Source organism: Lissotriton vulgaris, chromosome 6 (assembly GCF_964263255.1).
Source record: "Lissotriton vulgaris chromosome 6, aLisVul1.2, whole genome shotgun sequence".
NCBI classification, from domain to species: Eukaryota; Metazoa; Chordata; class Amphibia; order Caudata; family Salamandridae; genus Lissotriton; species Lissotriton vulgaris.
The window spans coordinates 788801363-788820400 of NC_141694.1; the positions used below are offsets into that span (position 1 = coordinate 788801363).

Sequence of the window (19038 nt, forward strand, 5' to 3'; positions counted from 1 at the left end):
TCTTACTTCCCACGAGATGCAGATAATGCATGGAGAACTAGTGCAAAACCTTCTGACTGTACTGACATATCCAAAGAAAATAGCTATTGTGAAGTGTAGCGCACACAAGAAAGTGACTGACAAGATAGGACAAGGCAATGCCCTTGCAGATCGTGTAGCTCGTGAAACAGCGATTCAACGAAGTACCACATCTATGTACGTAGTGAAGTCACAAGACCGTCAAGCTAAAAGGACTAAATGGGAATGGGAGGAGTACCAACCTGAAAATATTTCTGCACCATACGTTTTTACAAATACGAGAACTATTAAGAACAATGGACCTTTTGTGATTTCTGTGACCAGAGCTAAAGCAGACTTGTGTATATTTAGTATTGGGAGAATTCCAGTGGGGAGAAGTGAGTGTACTGTGGTTTTGACTATTGAAGGGGCCAACAACAGTAGCTTTATTTCATCGCATAATACCTATTTTATATGTGGCATCAAGGTATATTACCAACTACCTGTTGGATGGTCAGGAGTATGCTTTGTGTCCTTTCTGTTGCCCCCTGTGTTTCTGGCACCTGCATCGTATCACTGTGACTCCAAACTGTATAATGATATATCCAAGAGCAGAAATAAGAGGACAATAAGTATGGATGAGGTGGACCAGACTGACACCACCTTGCAACAATATGTTGATTTCAATTTATGCTTGTTTTTCTTTGCGGGTGCTGCATTAAACAGCAGAAAGATAAGACGATTGACTAGAGTAGCACTTGGGAACATTACAGAAGAGCTACAAGTTGCGAGGATTGTAGCAATCCAAAATCGTATGGTTCTTGATGTGATTTTGGCTGATCGAGGTGGTGCATGTCGTATCATCGGCAGCAGCTGTTGTGTTTACATTCCGGATCACTCACATTCAGTGTTTGATGCAATCTCTAAACTGCATAAGATTGCTGCAGAGATTCATCCAGAGACTGGTACATGGACTGTTCCAGGCTGGATGTGGACACTCTTTGTCACTTGGGGCTGGAAGCTAATGACTTTCCTATGTATAATATTGGTGATGCTATTTACATGCTGTGTATGTATACAATGTGGTACCATGCTTTGCTCCATTTGCATCACTGCTTGTGCACCTGCTAAGAGAAATGTTGCCGAAATAAAAGCCCAACAAATGCTGAATAAAGAAATAACAGAAATAATGTTAATTGATGTACAGGATGCATATTTAAATTACCCTGGATGAACGAATGTCTTCAGCTAATGCTAAAAGGGTTGTCTCTTGTAATTTGGCAGCGATCAGGGTTAGCATCAGCTGCAGCCACATGCTCACCATGTGCTCTGTCCTCCCCTAGTGTTGTTTGCTCTTGTAATCTGCCTAGGAACAAGTTATATTTAGTCTCTGCTACTTTGCACATGCTTAGTTGAGCCTGCAGCTGTCCATGCAGCTGTTACTAGTTTGTAAATGTCAGGATATGCTTACTAGAATTAGCAACGGTTAGCTCCTCCCACTTGTTGACTGTACATTTTCTGTATGACTTTATATGTACCTAAAACCTGCTTTTGTATTTGCACCGCCTTCTTTTGAGCCCCTGTGTGGGTATTAAAGGAACATGTTCCTTCTGTTCAGTGTGCTACTGCATACATTACCGAAGTGTGTTGTGTGAATGTGGATCCCCTCATGAGGGTAATAAAAGCTTTGTTTTATATTCCAGTTTCCGTGCCAACTTCTATCCTATTGGTCTGAGGACGTTGTGCATAGAAGGATGAATCCCTAGCACTGGTAGGCTTTGCTGAGGTCCACCACCACACCTGCAGCTTGATGGCTTTCTTGGTGCCTGACGCAGACCCTTTACTTGCAGCTTGCTGGGTTTGTTGGTGCCTGACGTAGAGTCTTTGACTGCTGCTTGGTGATTTTGTTATGCTGCACTCAGACCCTCTCCCTGCAGCTTGCTAGGTTTGTTGGTGCCTGCCTCAAACCCTCTGACTTTGACTTCAGCTTTCTGGGTTTGTTGTGCTGCACTCAGACCATTCCCCTGCAGCTTGCTGAATTTGTTGGTGTCTGACTTATGGTCTTTGACTGCTGCTTGGTGATTTTGTTATGATGCACTCAGACCCTCTTCCTGCAGTTTGCTTGGTTTGCTGATGCCTGCCTCAGACCCTGTGACTTCAGCTTTCTGGGTTTGTTGTGCTCCACTCAGACCCTTACCCTGCAGCTTGATGAATTTGTTTGTTGGTGCCTGATTCAGACCCTTTGACTGCAACTTGTTGAGTTTGTTTATGCTGCACTCAGACCCTTTAATTGTGTGTTTCACCCTTAAAATAGTCCAAGAAGGAGTACCAAAGCCTTCCTTGTAACCATGCACACAAACATATACCCAATGCGCCTTCTCATTGTGCATATAAAGACAAACATGGGCAGGCTTACCTAGTGCAAAGAGAGCAATTCTGCCTGTGTACTGAGAAATCTTTCCAAACAGCATGGAGCAAAGTGAGTTGGTTGCGGCAAAACAGATCATCACATAACCTACGTACTGTATCCCCAGGGAACAGGTCACGTATGACTGCAATGAAACAAAATAAAATCTGTCATGCTACAATCTAGAAAGGATTAAAGGTTTTAGGTAAATGTAAGGATGACAAATAACCTTTAAAATGAATTCCAACAATTTCGTCTCCATCTTAATATGCCAGGTCACATAGATTTTTGTTGAAATACAGGAGATAATTTCAGCTTTGCCATGACTATTAGTGTCTCACTATCAAAGTTATACAGTCAAATTGCAATCGTCATCTGTTTGCCCTAAATGTTTGAAAACATTATGATGCAACTGACATTTAGAGCATAGAATCAAAGCTTTCATTCTCTCTCTCTCCCAAACATGGTCATCAACACAAATCCGTCAGCCCCTGGTATGTCCTGCGCTATTGATACATGCAGGAAGCAGTGACATAGCGCTGTTAGAAGCCCAATACTGAACATTCCCTCACAATCATAGTGGTTATACTGTGGATTTATTTCCAATAACACGGACGTCTTCATTACGGCCTTTGGATTTTTTCTGGGACTAATTTATGTCCATGGTACACCACTCATTGGTTGCCCACCGATCTGCTGGGGGCTCATCAGAATTCAAATTAGGTCCCTACCACTCCCCCATCCTGAGGAAGACCCGTAGCTGAGGAGATAAACTACCCCCGTCGCGCCAGGGTCGAAACATCGACGAAAACCTCCCCATATTCTGGGGCCCGCACCCTCTTGTTCCCCCGCCTCCTGCCAGTTTGAAAAAACCTTACAGTTGATGTAATCACTGTGCTGTGATGAAGTAGTAACTATGTTTTTGATATGAAGTCAGGGGCAGGCCTCTCTCATGGCTAAGGTTTATCAGCCTTAGCCATGTTTAGAGTTCATTCTTTCTACCCCTCTTTTGCCTCACCGCACGAGCACCATCCCTTTGCACGTTTTTCCAAATCACCATTATTTTGGTTAGGAACGCCTACCTTGCATGTCATTAACGATAAATATCGCTGACAAGCAAGGCAATAGAAAAAGCGACAGCTAAGGCCTGAAAGCTTGCGCTACTAACCCATGTTAGCGCAGGCTTGATAATAGGGAGATAAAAATATTGCTGCTTTTTCGGCAAAAAGTGCAGCAAAAGCGGCGATATGGCCCTTGATAATATGCCCCTAAGTGTCACCTTAGGATACTGAGTCTCAGACTGCAGTGATCTAAATGGGGTTTAAGATAGCAATAGAAATGAGACCAGTCAACCTTTTCAAGGGGCCTTCCACTGTGCTGCAACACGTTACTGCATTTTTAGCATATTTTGATCTATTTGGGCTAGAAACATTTCTGGGGTAAAATCTGCAGATTATGCCGCAGATGATGGATAATGTGGCAGATGCAATTATACGGAAAATGCCACAGTCGCAAAATCGCATAACTCCAGTGGCCCTGGTTGTAAGGGCTGCTGTTTCAGCTGACATAACCTGGATCATTCTCATATACAAAGGGCAATACAAGTTGCCTTACAAGCAATAAACTTTCAGATAGAAAATCAATCTGTAACCTATCCAGGAGGTAATCAGAATACCCTACGCAAACACTGTTTGAATAATCCAACATAGACTGCCACAGGGCCAATACTGGCTGGACCATGTGTGGGCAAGATGAGAATCGAAAATTCCTTATAATGGATTTTAGTGAAAACAGCAAGCATTAATTACCAACACGGTATGGGGGTTTTTAAGAGGCAACTGATTATCCATCAAGATTTATCATGCAAAATGACTAGAATAAGAAAGTATCCCACTAAAGCTGGAGAGATTTTATTGAAAGCACCCACCATAAACAGTGATTCCCTTACATTTCACTTTGTTTACTACTCATCCATCATTCGACCATTTGCAGGCACAAGGCAAATGTTGGCGTTAGCCCCGTTTAGTTGAGCATAGCTTTACGACCAATTGAAAGTCATCTGCATAGCTTTATAACTATCTTTTAATCATAAAACTGAACTAATTCAATAAAAATGACTATAATAATGTAGTGAACGTCTGTCCCACCACAACAGAGTTCATACTGTTCGCCAAGAACAAACAACAACTAGCCCAAACCGGGCTCAAGAACATGTAGTGTAGTTCCTATTTTCCCAATAGGCTCTGTGCATTGGAATAACATAAACAGCAGTGTAGACGTAGGACTGAGGTCATCTAGGTCTCTACTGACTATGTTAAACTTAATTCAGGTGTGCCCCAGCTAGCTCAGAGGTCACTAGAAACGTTCTTGAATGAATAGGGAGGGGTTAACTTCCCTGGCTCAGACAAGAAGGGATTCCGTTTCTGATAATTGCATAAACATGACAACTTTGCTCCCTCAGAATAAGAGTGTATCTCTAGAGTCGTGTGAAAACAATAGGCAGCTATTTCACTCAGTCAATCGTGCATGCTTAGTTCCACCAGAATGCAGAGAAATAGAGAGACAGGCGTTTTCAATAAAAGTGATGTTATTTATTGAGCAGTCTTCCTTCTCATGCAAGAGAAATGAATTGCAACAATTGCAATACTCATCATAAAGTAAAGGGCGTACAGTAAAAGTAGTATTATGAAATAATACTGTAAAAGCATTGATATGGTTTCTTAGCCATATAGTACTTAAAATAGATAAAATATATACATATATAAAAACATTGACTAACGTACTCAACTGGTGCTTCTAAGTACGCCTACCCCGGAGTACCTGACCTAAGCCTAATACTTGGGAAGGAGTAAGTGAGTAGCAGTTTAAGTTAAGTTGGTTAAGATTAGTTTTGCCAAGGATCTGCATCAAGAATTCTCTTAAGGGTTTAGTCAGCTCCGTACCCTGGTAATAGAATGTGGGAGGTCTGGTATCTCTTTCCTCAGGACTCGATATCCCAGCCACCCGCAAGAGTAGGCTGGAAACACCGGAGCTGGATTTTCTCGGCTGGAGAAAAAGACAGCGTCTCTCTCAGTGCGTCAAACGGGAGGGGCGGGTTTCCGTGGGCTCTCGCATCAGCTGGGCTCTCGGGCAATAGACGTCCGCTCTGCTCCAAACCACTGTGTCCTTGCTTAAGGCCTCTGTTGGTATTTTATACCTGGAAGGTGCCGGGTTTGACGTAAGGTTGGACATAAGACGTCACTAGGAACTAACAGTTCTGCCCGGACTTCAGGAGTTCTTGTTCAAATCAAAACAAAAGCAGGGGGGAATTTCCCGGGCTGCTGGAGGCTTGGTTTGTTTGAAGAACGCGTTGTGCTTTCTAGGAGTCGATGGTAGTAGCCGTGCTGTGCTTTGGACTGCATGGGCTATTACTGAATATGGATCTGATTCTTATGCCTTTATTAGGATATTATTGATTATAACCTCACAAGGGCATAAATCGAGAATATTGAATTAGGGTCCTAGATATAAACACAACACCCACTCCACGGATTAATGTCCATCATTACTAAAAAACTAAGCAATAGTAAACATATAACGATGCATGTGTGTTTTCCAACCCACCCCAAAATACATATTTTGCATTTGAAATGGTAAATACACGAAAATGAGAGTTGGTACTGTACGTTTTTCAAGCAGTGTCATCATTCAGTTAAATGCATATATATATATCAGCTGAATGATTTGCGAAAATTACACATGAAATGGCTCTGAATACAGAAAAGAAGGTCAAGACCATTCCATCACATATTTATACAAATTGCTGTATATGTGCTAGAGGCTGAGGTAAAATATTGTCTCTAGTATCCTAAAATAGAAGCTTTGTTCTCTAAGAATATTTCTACCTTAAGCAGAGTATCATGTGCCAAAAAAGGGTAAATATTTTGGAGAATGAACAAAAATAATTTCGCTTTCACAGGAAAAAAAATTGTTCCAAATATTTTTCTGTAGTTTTGTTTTTCAAAACTGAAGGCCGAATTTAGTGTTCAGGGAACGCTGTGTGCTCATTGTTTTTATTAAGGGTTATTCTCGTTGACTGGAGAGAACATTATTTCAGACAGACCCGCAAAAAATTGGTCTACCACATCAGGTGAAAGTTCGACCAAGTTCGAAAATACTGCAACTGTGCAGTTCTCTGCGTAATTGCTATCATTGATGTTTGGATCAGCAATGCTCACAGAAGGCTGTACCTGTTTGGTGCTGCTTTCCTCTTGTACCTCACCGCCACTTACTCGTAGTGGTGAAGTCTCAACGAATGCCGTCATCAGAATCGGTAGCCGCTGGGGACAACACAATGCATGAGTCGTTACAGGACCTAGCAAAGTATTGATATTCATTGATACTGCTGATTGTAGTGTAAGACAGACGTCCAACACGCATTCTTCTCCGCATAGCAGACATCGAAGCACAGGTATGATGCAATCTTGCCAGATCGGTCTGAATGAAAGAAACCAGGTTGTACTTAGATCTCTTAGCCGGACAATCCGAGGACCTTAGTGATGCGGTCTCGGTATCGTATTGCTAGGATCGTTTCTTCCATCGTTGCTTGAGTCTTGTCTGTGGATTGGCTTGCCATATCGGTGCAGAAGGAGCAAAAATAATATTCCTGCCACGAGTCCCAAGATCAAGGGTAGGCCGCCAAAGACAGAATGCACAAAATTCGGGAATATGCCCAGAACTGTTTCAAAGGGTGCTAACAGTCCTGAAAAAATTGTCTTAAATACATGTGCAATGCCACTGGTATCAGACATGTTTAAGATTTGGCTTAGTATTTCTACGAAATGCACGGGGCAATTTGTCGATAATAGGGAATGTATCTCTGCCTATGTCCTTGCCACTTACAGATCATACATTTTTTTGATGACGTTAAAGGCACGGTTGTCTGTAAAAGAATAGACTTCATTCTGCTTAAAGTATCAATTCGAATAGAAGAGATATTCAACGAAGGCCATAACGCAGCCCCCATATCTGGATTGCTGTGTGGATACAATACTTGCATACAGCAAATGGCCCTGGAAGTTACAGTTGTCAGATAGGCTTTTCCTGGCCGCATGCCACAACAGCTGTGGTCACTTATTAAAACATAACTGCCGTTAGAAAGTGGTCTAAAAAATGGCTCTATCCGTTTTGCAGGCGTGCCATGCAGGTGACATGAAAGGTTATTTGAAGACCCTTCGCAGGCTCCATGCAAATTAATACCTTGAAACAGAAGTGTACTGCTTAGTGATTTTTTACAATTGTTACCACTAAGGAATACCTCATTTTCCCTTTCACTGTAACATCTATGTGTATAAGGTAAATTCCAGGTTGTTCTGATGTATTCTTTACCCAACCTTTCATACTGGCCTGCTGGTATATACTCTTGACAGTATTTGAATTGGAAAGTTGTTATCGGAATTGTGATTGTTCCATGTATTATCCATTCAATGATAGGTCTCTCTGACATTGTCAATGGTAATCTCTCAAGTTTTTCAATGCTCAGAATCGTATAATCTGCTCCTTTTTGTGCCAAACTGATTTGTTTATCAGTAAGGTTAAAGATAGAAAATAATGACGTTGTGTTGATTAGACGCCATGGCACATAGCCTGAACGCAGATTTTGCAACGTCCAGCCAAGCTGTACAATAGAACGTAATTGAGACTGACCATGTTGTAACATCAGTAAGTCCTGCTCTACTATATCAAAGGCAGATGACACAATGCTGTCCAATGAATATATTCTGGAGGACAGAGCCGTTAACCCATTGTCCACTACAGAAAGTGATTTTTCCAAATTTATACGATCAATTGCTCATATTTTCTCTATTGTTTCAATTTGCATTACTTTCCAAGCTTCATTGTACGGAGCGTATATACCGGCCGCAATAAAACGTTTTTGACGCTGTTTGCGTGGTCCCATTATGAAATCACGCAAGTCAGCACCGTCTTTAAGTAAAGTCAAGTGTTGCTTAATTTCAGCCAGTGTGGATTTCTCTAGCCACTCTAGGCATAGCTTCCCTACACTGTATGTTGTAACTATCCCTGGATGTTGTCTCTGGGAGTATCTCGGGTCTGGCCTAGTCATTCTGAACCCCTGTGTTTTGTTCAGGAATCTATCTTGACAGATGTTTGTGTCTGTTGGCCAGATCAACCACTTTTTCCAATCAGGATGTGTTCTGTTTTGGTGTAAAATATGGGATACGTCTATCTCCACATCTGTAGTGCTGTCACTATCAGTTATGGGTTTCGGAATAGACAGTGTATTTAAGTCTTTTATCTTAGCTAGGCCAAGACAAGTAGTTTGTTGAATTGTGTCATTCAAAAATATCATTTGTTCTGGGATCATGCAGGCCCTAAATAATGCTTCTAGACCTTGTACTTGCCAATCTTTGGTACCCCAGATCGTTTTTGTTTCAATGGTGTTTTTCCAAAATTCGAAACCAGATGTAGACATTTTGTTATAAAAATTTTCAGAATAAATCAATTTAGTATTTATCAACATTGTTTTCATTGCTGGCCTAAATGACATTTTAAAATAAAACGTTTCTGGATCACTGTTGTTAAACCCTGAGAAGTACTGGAATTTCTCATAAAATGTTTTCGAGCTGCCTTTTGGCGGTGTTGGACAGTGTTCCCATTGGTTATAAGATAAAACATTTCTAGGCTGAGCAGTTTTATGCAAATAGTGATTACCATAGTGGTTATAACAGTATAACTCTTCATAGTTCGATGAACCCTGTAAGTAATCATGTTCTGTAAATTTTGCTGACATTACTAAATCTGACATCATATTATTAATGTTTTAAAAGTCCCAATCATCAGAGAAGGTACTGGGTGTCACAAAGTCACTTAATGAAACCTTGAACAGGTGTGGATATTTCAAGAGCTCAACCGGGCCAAACATGTCATAATCAGTTCTGTCCCATGCTATCCCACCAGGTATTGGATTGGCTGAGATGTTCACAGATGACAGTTCTCTTTTCTCGACGTGGGAGGATGTGTGAGGCTTTAGGACCAAGTTGATGTTCTGACTTCCTGTGTCCATTGTACTATATTTTCCATCAATTAATTTGAACCATGATGAGCCAAAGCAGGAGAGTAAGTTTACCTAACACAATCCAAAATTCAATCCATGGTGAAATCAGATATGTTTCTTTTAGTTGGTGAAAAAGTTCAGTTACTTTGTCTTTGAAACTTTTTGTTGTAGGCGTTCCTTCATGCTCACTTGGATCTTCAGAGAAGTCATCGAAGTTGATGAAGTAGCCAGATGCAGTTCTGTCAATTGTTGGAATTATTTCCGGATTTTCATTTGCTTTTGTATTTTTCTTTGTTTCATCAGCATATTCAGAGGCTACATCATTGTAGACTGGTGTTTCTTAACAAACTGTTGAAATTTGGATTTCAAGAGGCACAAGTTCCATGGCATTATTGCATAGTCCTTTGTTATTCACTGCAGGTTTCTCAAATGTGATTAGTCTCTCAGTATGAGGCTCTTGGAATGTAGCAAATTTGGGTATTCTGTTATTTCTTGGGAGTCCACTGGGCCTACTACTTATTATTGGCCACATGTTTGTGGTTTTACCAGGTCGATGGATACAACTCTGTTCTCCTTTTTACCAGCAAGAGGCGGTAGTACAACTGATCTTGTTCCGTTGATGGCTAAGACAGGTACTGCTTTTCTGTAAGAAGGCCCAAATTCCTTCTGTACCGCGATCTTCTCTCTGACCAGATACGCAATCTTTGGAATCCAGACAGGTCTTGCTGGGACAGGTGGTTTTTCTTCAGTGGCTGTCGGCTGTTGTTTCAACTTTATGTTACTCAGGTTTTTTCTTGTTTCATTTAAATCCTGTAAAACAGCCAAACGGTCTTTGATATCAAAGGATTTTTCTTCTACCACTGAAGTATGACTATCAAGGTCCTGAATTTGCATTCTAGTTCCGAACAATAGTTTGTATGGAGTGAGACCTTTTAGAGAATTTCTTGGCAGATTATTAAGACTACGTTGGACACTTGTTAAATGTTTGACCCACCCAACACCTGAACCTAATACCCTCGCCGTTATAGATTGCTTTATGTCCCGGTTTTTTCTTTCCACAACCGCATTTCCCTCAGGATGGAAGGGAGAAGAGTACCGCAATTCGATGCCCATGCTGTTCATGGCGTCTTTGTAAGCTCGAGAGCTAAACGCAGGACCCTGATCAGAATGTAGCATGCCAATTGCGTATGTGCTGATTAAGACTCACAAATCTTTTATAACAGTTCTGGCGTCAGCCGAGCGCTGGGGTCTACATTTTTAAGTGAATTTAAGTCTTAATTATTACTGGGACGCATTTCTCCGACTGGATTTCTGCGCTATAGATAGCCTGATGCTATCTAATAGTGGTGTCTGGGCTAAAGGCTGGTCAGGTTCACAACTGCGATCTATGTTGCAGTCCTTGCAATTTTTTGCAAAATAGTAGATATCTACGCTCATTCCGGGCCACCAGTATTGTGATTGTAATTCCATCAGAGATTTCAGGATCTCTTGGTGCCTCAGACCCAATCCCATGTGTGCTTCTTGTAGGAAGAAGATTCTCCGGTTCGTGTTTGGAATTACTCTATCCCCCACTCCAGGGATTCGGGCAAACGGAACGGAGTTTGCATCAATTATGTATGTATTACTGAGTGGATAGTTGAGAGGTAATGCTGCAAAATCGCCTTTTAATGACGCTTTTACCGCCAGCATGGTTTCTCCATCTATGTGTTTTTCTGAACGCGTTTTTGTAGCTACGGAAGCCGGTTGAACCGCTGCCGCTGTGGCTGTGTTAGCCAATGACTTCCCTGCAACGTGAACGCCATCACGTTGATGATTCAGTGCTTGTATCACGTGAGTCTTTTGTAGTTCTTTCTGCAAAAGAACTACTTGCTCCCAAAGCAATTTATGCTTTATTGTGGCACCTGTGTCATCTTTGTAACCGTTTTCACTCCATGTCTGCATGTCACTGTTGTATGACTTGATGCAAAAATACGAATCACACACTATTAGTGTGGGGAATTAGTGATCAGCATTTTCAAGCGCCATCTTTAAAGATCTTATTTCAGCTCGCTGAGCCGAACAGTTTCTGAGTGATTCAGTTTTGGTTATCATCAGTTTGAATTTACCAGAGCGCCAGCGACCTTTAACAATCGTGCACGTTGCATTGTAAGATTTTTTATCTACATCATAGTGTTGTGCGAATCTGTCCATGTAGATCACACATTTCTATTGTTCGAGAGACAGAATTTCGATTGGCAGAGGATATTCTTTTTCATATTCTAGATCATCTAGTTTTTTCAGTTTCGGGTCAAAATAGTATTTCACGTCTTCTGTAGCAAAATCATTTTCCCATTGTATCCATTTTGGATCTAATGCCACTGTATTCAGATTGCGTGGACTTGTTAATGCTTCAAGGGATGATTCCGCTGTAAAAACAGATATTCTCTTGCCTTCAGCTAGGGCTCTTTCTTTTGCTACAGTAGTTTGAACCGCTGTCAGAATTTTTTCTGTAGAGCTGAATTTTATTTCAGCTTGAGTGTACAAATGTGATTTGTAAGCTATAGTTACCGTTTCTCCCTCATTAGAGGTCAGGTATGTGAATCCGCATTTTCCTGGGATAACTCGGATTACAAGGTTGCGTACGTTGTCGCGAGTTTGCAATTTTGTTTTGGTTAACATGTCTGTTTGCAATGATGTCAAAATCTCTGTGTGTTTTGAGTCCAATTGATTGGTTTGAAATCAGGTCTTATTAATTCATAGAGAGGTTTAACCCTCTCTGCATAATTTAGAATGTATGTTCTTTCGAAATTCAGGAAACCTAGTATTGATTGTAAATTCTTCAGCGTTTTAGGTGCTTGGAATACAGCACATCTATGAAATTGTCTGCCAGGCTTTTGCCTTCACTTGATAATTCATATCCTAAAAATAGGACTGTTTGATGGGCAATTCTGGACTTTTTAAAGTTGAATTTGTAACCCTCTGATGCGAAACCAAGTATTATGGTGTTCACTCTTTTTAAGTAAGTCTCCAGGTCATCATCTGTCAGATAGATGTCATCGATATATGATAATGCCTCTTCATCATATATTTGGAGTAATTCTGTTACTCTGGCTGAGAATAATCCTGGGCTATTCTTGAATCCCTGTGGGAGTCAGCAAAATTGTTTTTGCGACCCCATTATTGAGAAAGCGGTCAAATACCTGCTTTCAGGTGCAATGTTTTGACAGAAGAATCCATTAGAGATGTCTAATGTCGTTTTATATTTTTTGCGCACAATGTTATTCATTAGTGCTGCACTTGTGAGTTTTGTACTGCAAATGTTTTACAACAGGAGTTAAGGTGTCTGTAGTCCAAGACTAGACGATATGAATCGTCTGGTTTGGAGACAGGAAACAAAGGATTGTTCATTTGTGAGGTGCATGTTTCAATCACCCCTTCATATTCAAGTTGATCTAAGATCTCCTTGACTTGTTTTTTAGCTTCTTGTTTAACAGGGTACTGCCTTTGTGCAGTGGGCTGATTTTTTAACTGGATTTTGTGGTTGGGTGAGTCCTCATCCCATCCTACATGATTTTTTTATAAAGCAGGAGCTTGGCCACTGCCCATTGTCTTGCCAATGTGCATTTTTTATGAATCGGATTATGATTTGAGAAGGCAGGCCTAATCATTTCTTCGCCATGAGGGCACTCCCTGACAAACTCTGGTGGCCAATCTTTTTCAGCTAACAGGATGTAATAGCCTTTAGAAAGTTTTTCCCAAAAGAAACCTTTTATTTTCCTAGTTTTATCTCCCTCTATACGTAATGTTATTTCATACAGTTTATGGGGCACACTAACTCGTGTGTCTGCAGTTTCCACCTGAATGTATTCATTCGTGTCCACTGTCTCCAGAAGATTCATCAGGATCTTGCAAGCTATGCTCACTTCGGCTGCGCTGTCTAGCATTGTCTGTGCCCACTCTCCGTTTTTCAGTTGTGTCCTCAGAATTCTCGGCATGTTTAATTTTAATACTTGCTACCTTCTTTCTGGGAAATTGTGATTTCTTACTTTGATGAGCAGGTTCTTTGTCTTTGGACTTGACGTGCTCTTGTCTGTGTTCTGACCGTCCTCTTCTTTTCGATTTCTGTGAGGAAGTCTGAAAAGATCGAGAGGGACGTGTATCAACATCTTGATATCTATCAGGGTTTTTCAAATTATCCCTATTTCTAAGGTTATATCTTTTCTCAGAGGGCTCCCTTTGGGGAGACTTGCCTTCTCGGGCAGGAGATCTTTCTCTCCGCCGAGGAGACCTTCCTCTGGACTGGAAACGTTTTTCTTTGGGACTGGATTTTTTTCTTACCATCCCAGCTCTTTTTTGGAGTATTTAGATTATTTTTAATATAGGTTTTTTCAGAATTTTCAATTAGTTGGGATTTTACCGGTTTACCACCCAAACTATCTCTACCTAATTCTTCATAGGATTTTTCTATGATGTTAGCAAGCTCAAATGGTTGGTCTGCTATATCTGTCTCCTTCAATTTCTGGAGGTGCTTTATATCATCCCTTGCCACTTGAACTAATTCTCTATATGTCTTTGTTAATTATTTTAGTTTAACTAGGAGTTCTTCGCTTGACATTGTTTCAATGTCGGGGTCTGTTGCGTAGCTGGCTAGAACCAGCCCGTGGCTTCTAGTCTACCTAGTGGACCGAGCCAGGTGATGTGATCATTATGTTTTAGGGTGCCTTTAAACCGGAGCAGGTGCTCTTGTTAATTTAGTGGGATTTCGATCTCCTCGAAAGGAGTGTATTCATCCGGAGGTTCCTCTATTTTGTAATAGTGGAAGTCCTTTGCCACAGCGTGTGCTGCTGGAAAATGTATCCATGTATAGAATACCTCTGTCTGCCGATATTCATGTGCCTCTACCACGAATATGACTGTACCACCTCTCGGTGTCAGTCCGTTTTCTATAAGTTTAAGAGTTATACTTCTTCTTATATTGACCGGAATGAGTATAGCATTCGGGTCGTTATCTCGGAGACTTGTGTCTTCCTCTAAGAGTCGAGCTGCTAAGGCTTCTCTATCTCTTTCTTCTTCACTTTCTGTCATTTTACTGACTGAAAGTTTTTTGTTGCAGATCAAGTTTCAAGGAAACAAAGATTAGGTGCACAATATTTTTGGAACACTGTATCCTTCAACGTTGACTAAACCAAAAACTAATACATAGGATTCTCATCCTACTAAGTTCCGGCGGATATCAACCTTTCGCCCACTCCAGACGTCTATTGGAGTTTTTACGGGAGAAAGGGGTCTGTGTGGAAAGTACGACTGAGTTACTCTAGTGTCTTGCGTTAGATTATCGCCTTACCAAACGTTGGACGCCATGTAGTGTAGTTCCTATTTTCCCAATAGGCTCTGCGCATTGGAATAACATAAACAGCAGTGTAGACGTAGGACTGAGGTCATCTAGGTCTCTACTGACTATGTTAAACTTAATTCAGATTTGCGCCAGCTAGCTCAGAGGTCACTAGAAACTTTCTTGAATGAATAGGGAGGGGTTAACTTCCCTGGCTCAGACAAGAAGGGATTCAGTTTCTGACAACCGCATAAACATGACAACTTTGCTCCCTCAGTGTATCTCTAGAGTCATGTGAAAACAATAGGCAGCTATTTCACTCAGTCAATCGTGCATGCTTAGGTCCACCAGAATGCAGAGAAATAGAGAGACGGGCGTTTTCAATAAAAGTGATGTTATTTATTGAGCAGTCTTCCTTCTCATGCAAGAGAAATGAATTGCCACAATTGCAATACTCATCAAAAAGCAAAGTGGGTACAGTAAAAGTAGTATTATGAAATAATGCTGTAAAAGCATTGATATGGTTTCTTAGCCATATAGTACTTAAAATAGATAAAATATATACATATATAAAAACATTGACTAACGTACTCAACTGGTGCTTCTAACTACGCCTACCCCGGAGTACCTGACCTAAGCCTAATACTTGGGAAGGAGTAAGTGAGTAGCAGTTTAAGTTAAGCTGGTTAAGATTAGTTTTGCCAAGGATCTGCATCAAGAATTCTCTTAAGGGTTTAGTCAGCTCCGTACCTTGGTAATAGAATGTGGGAGGTCTGGTATCTCTTTCCTCAGGACTCGATATCCTAGCCACCCGCAAGAGTAGGCTGGAAACACCGGAGCTGGATTTTCTCGGCTGGAGAAAAAGACAGCGTCTCTCTCAGTGCGTCAAACAGGAGGGGTGGCTTTCCGTGGGCTCTCGCATCAGCTGGGCTTTCGGGCAAGTAGACGTCCGCTCTGCTCCAAACCACTGTGTCCTTGCTTAAGGCAACTGTTGGTATTTTATACCTGGAAGGTGCCGGGTTTGACGTAAGGTTGGACATAAAACGTCACTAAGAACTAACAGTTCTTGCCAGACTTCAGGAGTTCTTGTTCAAATCAAAACAAAAGCAGGGGGAAATTTCCCGGGCTGCTGGAGGCTTGGTTTGTTTAAAGAACGCATTGTGTTTTCTAGGAGTCGATGGGAGTAGCCGTGCTGTGCTTCGGACTGCATGGGCTATTACTGAATATGGATCTGATTCTCATGCCTTTATCAGAATATTATTGATTATAACCTCACAAGGGCATAATTCGGGAATATTGAATTAGGTTCCTAGATATAAACATAGCAAACATGAACATGCCAATATTCAAACCCCAACATTTACCCAATGCAAATTCAACAGAATATACCCTGGACACATTTTCTAGGACACCATCTCCCAGAAAATCAATACCGCTTCGGAACAGCTCTGTTGAAAAAAGTGAAATCATTCATCCCCAAAAGCAACATCAGAACAGCTGTTCAGGCCCTTGTACTCTTGCATCTGGACGCTAGCAACACACTGTTGCAAGGCCATCACAACCAGCACCCTGCCTTGCTGGCTGACAAGCTAACTACCACTAGTGCCTCTCACAGGGATGTGGAATATTATAAAATAACTATAAGCCTAAATACCTATATGCTTCGGAAATCTATGTGTCTTGAAAATAAAATCCACTTGACCCATATAGTGCTGTGTAATGAATTCAAAACGTATGGCAGCAGTCATTAGATCAAAGCTTTATATACCTTCTGATACTGCCATTGCTCATATTAGATCAGTGTTTGGATTCCAGTAGCCTCTGATCATACGGGGCATAATATCAAGCGTCAGCGATAATTATCGTTGGCAGCTCTTAGCGAGAACTTTTTTCTCGCCGGCAATTATCGCCATGCTATCGCTGTATTAACAACGCATAGCGCAATGGCGATAATTTTCCAGCAATAGCGGTGTTTTCCATGGAACATCGCTGGTTTTCCAGCGATGTTCCATGAAAAACGGCGATAACCTTGCTGATACAACCCTGTGGTCGTATCAGCATAATCCACCCCATTATTAGGTATAGGTAAGTCAGCATTTTAGCAGATGTTAGTTATGGCGAAAACCATGGTTTTCGCCAACAACTAACGTCTGCTAAAATGCGTGGGCCACCTTGTAAATATCGCAATGTACATTCAGCAATATTTTACGAGGTAGTCCGTCAGGGGTACTCCCAGTGACACCCACTTTGCATCTCATTAGAGATACAAAGCGAGGCGTCGGGAAAACCGGTGCTAACATGCGCTAATGCATGTTAGCACCACCTTGTAAATAGGGCAATAAAAATATCGCTGCTTTATCGGCAAAAAGTGCCACTAAAGCGGCGATACCGGCCTTGGTAATATGCCCCATACATCTTTCTGATTATATTGGACTCTGTAATATACCAGGGCTCTGTTTATCCCAAATCTTTAAATACTGACAGGCTCTGCAAATGCAGAGGCTGTGTATGAATGGGCTAAGTTTGGGTTAGCTTTCTGATCAGTCTTTCATTATGCAGGCATTTAGATTATCAAAACCCGCTCTCTTCCGTACTGAAGAAAGTCCTCCCATGCTTGATTAATGCACAGAAAGTTGTCACCTTTTAGTATTCAGCCTGTCTTTAGATTCTATACCTCATCATCCAATGTCACTCTTTATACATTTTCATTTCTGATGTTGTCAGTCACCAATTTGTTCACATAGCTGTGCAATAGATTCTTCCACCCATTTTTTAATTTTCCAAACCTACATTTGTTTATAAACCATTTCTTAGTCCATTTCCAAACAGCTTTCTATTTTAACTATTTCCGTTTCGTCAATACTCCACTCCCCAATGCATTTTCGACCAATACTGGTCTTTCTTCATGTGGGAAAAATGAATGGGCAACTGTTCAAGGGCTTTAACTATTGTAAAGTTCATTAGTATAAATCCAGATCATAAGGCGAGTCACATTCCTGCGGCATCTGAGTCAGCTCTAGTTGTTGCTGACTGGAGATGCTGCGGATACTTGACTTGCATTACAAACTCCACAAAGTCGTGTTAGAGTCAAAAAATAATGGCCTACCTACGCATATAGGGTTGGTTTATACAAGCAAAAGGCGACATTTTTCACTCAAGCACATGAAGATTTTCATGTGAGCAAATCTACTCACTGGGTTGCAAATAAGCAAAGAGTGGTCATTCCATGGCTGGAATGCTCCACGAGTGTAAGCAAACCAACAAACTTACATTTTTAAAGGAAATCACTAACTTCTCTCCAACACCTTCCCTTCTTGGAAAGGGTTGGAAATGTACTCCTGTCAAATGGGTACCATGTATTTATTTTCGTGTAAGTAATTACTTAGAGATTAATTTTGAGAGCACAATCCTGCAGTAACTGATTATTCCTATTTGTTGTTCAAATTATATTGGACGAAATATCTCATCCTTGTCTGAAGTTAATTTAATTTTCGTCTGTTGATGACAGCGTTTTGTCATCTATTATTGTTTTTACTTTAATTATTTTTAAACGCTTACTCTACTTTTATTTTAATTAACGAGGAGACTAACACAAGTCCTCTTTTCATGTTTTTGCTAACCCTTGGCAGAGTGGGCGTAGCGGGGCTATGGAGTCTCAAACAAACTCTGTGGAACTCCGTGGAGTCTGCTATGCCACCTGCCTCCACCCCCCACTATTACAAGTAAACATTAAGTAAAAATACATTTAAAACCACTTACCTACGTACTGCGACGTATGGGTAATCCTGGTGAAAACTGCGCATGCGCGGGCTGAGCTGAGCTGAGGTCTCCGCTCGGGGTTATTTTTTGGTCGCAACTAGGCAGCGCTTGCGCAATCTCTGCAGGACATGCAGTATTCAGGATATGGGCTTTAAAAATACCGCAGATTTTCAAGGAATGCCGCTGTTACATGTGTTTTTACTCAAAGCTTGTGATCAGTATTTCTTTCTTTGAGCTGAAGCACTGGAGACAAGTAATCGTGGTTTAGAGAGCTCTTATCTTGCCACACTTGCTGTGCATTTAAAGACCGAGGTGTGTTTTGGCTGCAGCTGCCTCCTCCTCCCTCCTGTTTCTGAAACGCAGGGCCTGGCGTCACGGTCCGTGCCTTCCTATGGCTGCTGCAGCCTCCGTCTCAAAGCTCAACAAGCAATTGCAATGCAATAGGTCTCACGTTTACGCGAGTTTACTGTATAGGCATTGTAAATAACAATGCCTTTTATTTATGTGTTT

General features: G+C 41.2%; 1 protein-coding gene across 6 annotated transcripts in view; it reads right to left on the reverse strand.

The window, feature by feature from the left end:
• Positions 1 to 19038, reverse strand: part of LOC147708006 (N-acetylglucosamine transporter UNC93A-like) — a 265815-nt gene that overhangs the window by 44621 nt on the left and 202156 nt on the right. For all 6 annotated transcript variants that reach the window (XR_015296633.1, XR_015296632.1, XR_015296631.1 and 3 more), the window contains exon 6: positions 2414 to 2549. Coding sequence is in view for 1 of the 6 variants with exons in the window: in XM_086926816.1 (XP_086782942.1) it covers positions 2414 to 2549 (136 nt within the window). In the remaining 5 variants the exon portion in view is untranslated. The remainder of the gene's footprint in view (positions 1 to 2413; positions 2550 to 19038) is intronic.